We start from the raw sequence: 747 nt of genomic DNA on the forward strand, positions 1-747 counted from the left end.
GACACTGTGGTTACCCTGGCAACAAGAAATACCACGTGTGCCTAACGACTGACTCGCTGTCCTTTGACCCTCCAGCCGTCCTGTACCAGGAATACCGGGACACCTCCAAGCAGCAGGAGATCGAGCAGCGGCGGCAGCGTGACAACCTCTCTCCCGGGGTCACGGCGGGGACCGTGGCGGCGGTGTCGGGCGTCACGTCCCCCCCAGCGTTACAGCTGCAGCTGAGGAACAGCGCTCGCTCACTGAGCCTGTGGCAGAACCTGGAGGCCGTGCAGGCCAGCGGGCTGCTCAGCAAGTTACCTCACAGAGAAATCATCATGCAGGAGGTGAGTCACAGAACATTAGGCCCAGTCCAAAACCTGAACATAAGCTCCTCCCTGAAGGTTGCATTTATTGCTGGTGTCTATCACTTTTGCATTTAAATTTTTCAAATACAAAAATGAAAATGAGTGTTGTGTGTCTTAGAGCTTCATCATCAGCTGCTCTCTGGATGTGGAGATCTCCAGTCACTATTGATATTAATGTGGCCTCATCATGTGCTTTTCTGTCTAGGCCATGTTTGAGCTTGTGACCTCAGAAGCATCCTACTACAAGAGTCTGGAAATTTTAGAGACTCATTTCCTACGTAACCCTGTTTTAATCACCACCCTCAGCCAGTCCGACATGCACTTCCTGTTCTCCAACATCGAGGAGGTCATGAAAGCCAGTGAGAGGTAGGACAAGGTCTCTTAACCAAAGTCTGATCAG

The 747-nt window shown here is 51.5% G+C and overlaps 1 protein-coding gene across 1 annotated transcript in view; it reads left to right on the top strand.

The window, feature by feature from the left end:
• The window catches only part of LOC111671846 (ephexin-1-like), a 19382-nt gene that overhangs the window by 12471 nt on the left and 6164 nt on the right, over positions 1-747 (top strand). Inside the window, exons 4-5 of the mRNA XM_023429072.2 lie at positions 76-326; positions 553-713. Coding sequence (XP_023284840.2) covers positions 76-326; positions 553-713 — 412 coding nt within the window. The remainder of the gene's footprint in view (positions 1-75; positions 327-552; positions 714-747) is intronic.

The sequence above is a fragment of the Seriola lalandi genome, unplaced genomic scaffold (assembly GCF_002814215.2).
Source record: "Seriola lalandi dorsalis isolate HSWRI2012SDOR001 ecotype SW California unplaced genomic scaffold, Sedor1 jcf7180002054887, whole genome shotgun sequence".
Classification (NCBI taxonomy): Eukaryota; Metazoa; Chordata; class Actinopteri; order Carangiformes; family Carangidae; genus Seriola; species Seriola lalandi.